Here is a 1,442-nt window from a genome sequence, read left to right on the forward strand (position 1 = left end):
AGTCGCAACTCTGATATTATGTCATGGAAGATGGAACCCTTATCTCAAAAGTTTAAACTAATAAAAAAAAAATAATACGAATTGTTGTATTTTTATAAAATAATTAAATATTTATGTAAAATTATTTTATTCAACATGTGAAAATTGATTTCTTGGAATAATATAATAGGTGTATGTAGTGCTGTTAAAGGCTACTTCAACATGAGTTAAAGTATGTTATCTTCTCCAAATGTTAGCATCAAATCAAGTTGAAAATATTTATATGGGCTATATATAAATTAAAGGTAATGAGGTGTTTAATTTCTAGATGACCCAGTGGGGCTCTGTTAAAAAATGGACAAAAACTATATATAAAGTAGACCACATATCAATAAGCTAAGTGAAAGTAGAAGTGATGTATCATGTGTAGTGGCTGGCATATATAGAAAATTTTGGTGCATGCCATCCTATAATTGATGAGATAGCACTTTCAAAACAAGTATTTTCAAATTTTATATTGGAAAAAGAAAATTAATAATGGAACACATTCAGAATATATTTACTACCATATGATGTATGCGAGAACAAAATATATAGTATATATGTAGTTAAGGTGGAAAAAAAATATAATGGAATACATCCACTATCATACCACTACTTAATTTGTTCTTGGTAAGATTCTAGAATTCATATTAAAATTAAAAATATGTTAGTTGATGAGTTTCGGAATGATATTAGTTTAAAAGTATATTAAAAAATTATATATTTAATATAATATGTACTAATTTAAAGAAAATAATTTTTTAACTATAGTATTAAGATATTTGTTAACAAAATCTTTTAAAATATATAAAGAGTATAATCCAAGTAAATGATAAAAAGTGCCTTCTTACTGTATATGACTAAAGTGGGTTGTAAAATTTAAAACAAAAAAAAAATATTTTATCATAAATAATAATTTTACTTAATTAAGACCATCATCTAATTAGCGTGTTGAGGTAGCATATTTTTTCTTTTTGAAACAAGCTTAGCTTAATTAGTAGAATAATAAAAGTGGAAGTTTGTGTTATTGCTGTACCAAAAGCAGCCATAGCGAGAACAAGGAATCTGCTGTGCCGAATTCCAGGAACTGATTCATGAAGCTCAACAAGGAGAAATATGGTGTATAGCTGCCAAATAAATGCCAGAGACAAACATACACTACCCCATGCCCTGCAATTATTTCCATTTCATTATTCATTAATTTATATTCCGCAAATTATTATTCCATTATTGTGGAATTTGTCCAATAACAATAATAGTATACTGTACTGGAAATGTATGCATGTGCTATTATATTATATTTCTTTTTTTCTTTTTGATTATAAATTATGTAAGTATATATATAGAACTATATATATAGAAGAGTAATGATGATAAATTCTGGTGAATTATATTCCACATATATAGAAAGTGAAAAATTT

At 25.7% G+C, this 1,442-nt stretch overlaps 1 protein-coding gene across 1 annotated transcript in view; it reads right to left on the bottom strand.

Moving 5' to 3' along the window:
* The window catches only part of LOC107629584 (lysine histidine transporter-like 8), a 5,179-nt gene that overhangs the window by 2,505 nt on the left and 1,232 nt on the right, over positions 1 to 1,442 (bottom strand). Inside the window, exon 3 of the mRNA XM_021118119.1 lies at positions 1,058 to 1,191. Within this exon, the coding sequence (XP_020973778.1) occupies positions 1,058 to 1,191 (134 nt within the window). The remainder of the gene's footprint in view (positions 1 to 1,057; positions 1,192 to 1,442) is intronic.

Source organism: Arachis ipaensis, chromosome B03 (genome assembly GCF_000816755.2).
Source record: "Arachis ipaensis cultivar K30076 chromosome B03, Araip1.1, whole genome shotgun sequence".
Taxonomy (NCBI): domain Eukaryota; kingdom Viridiplantae; phylum Streptophyta; class Magnoliopsida; order Fabales; family Fabaceae; genus Arachis; species Arachis ipaensis.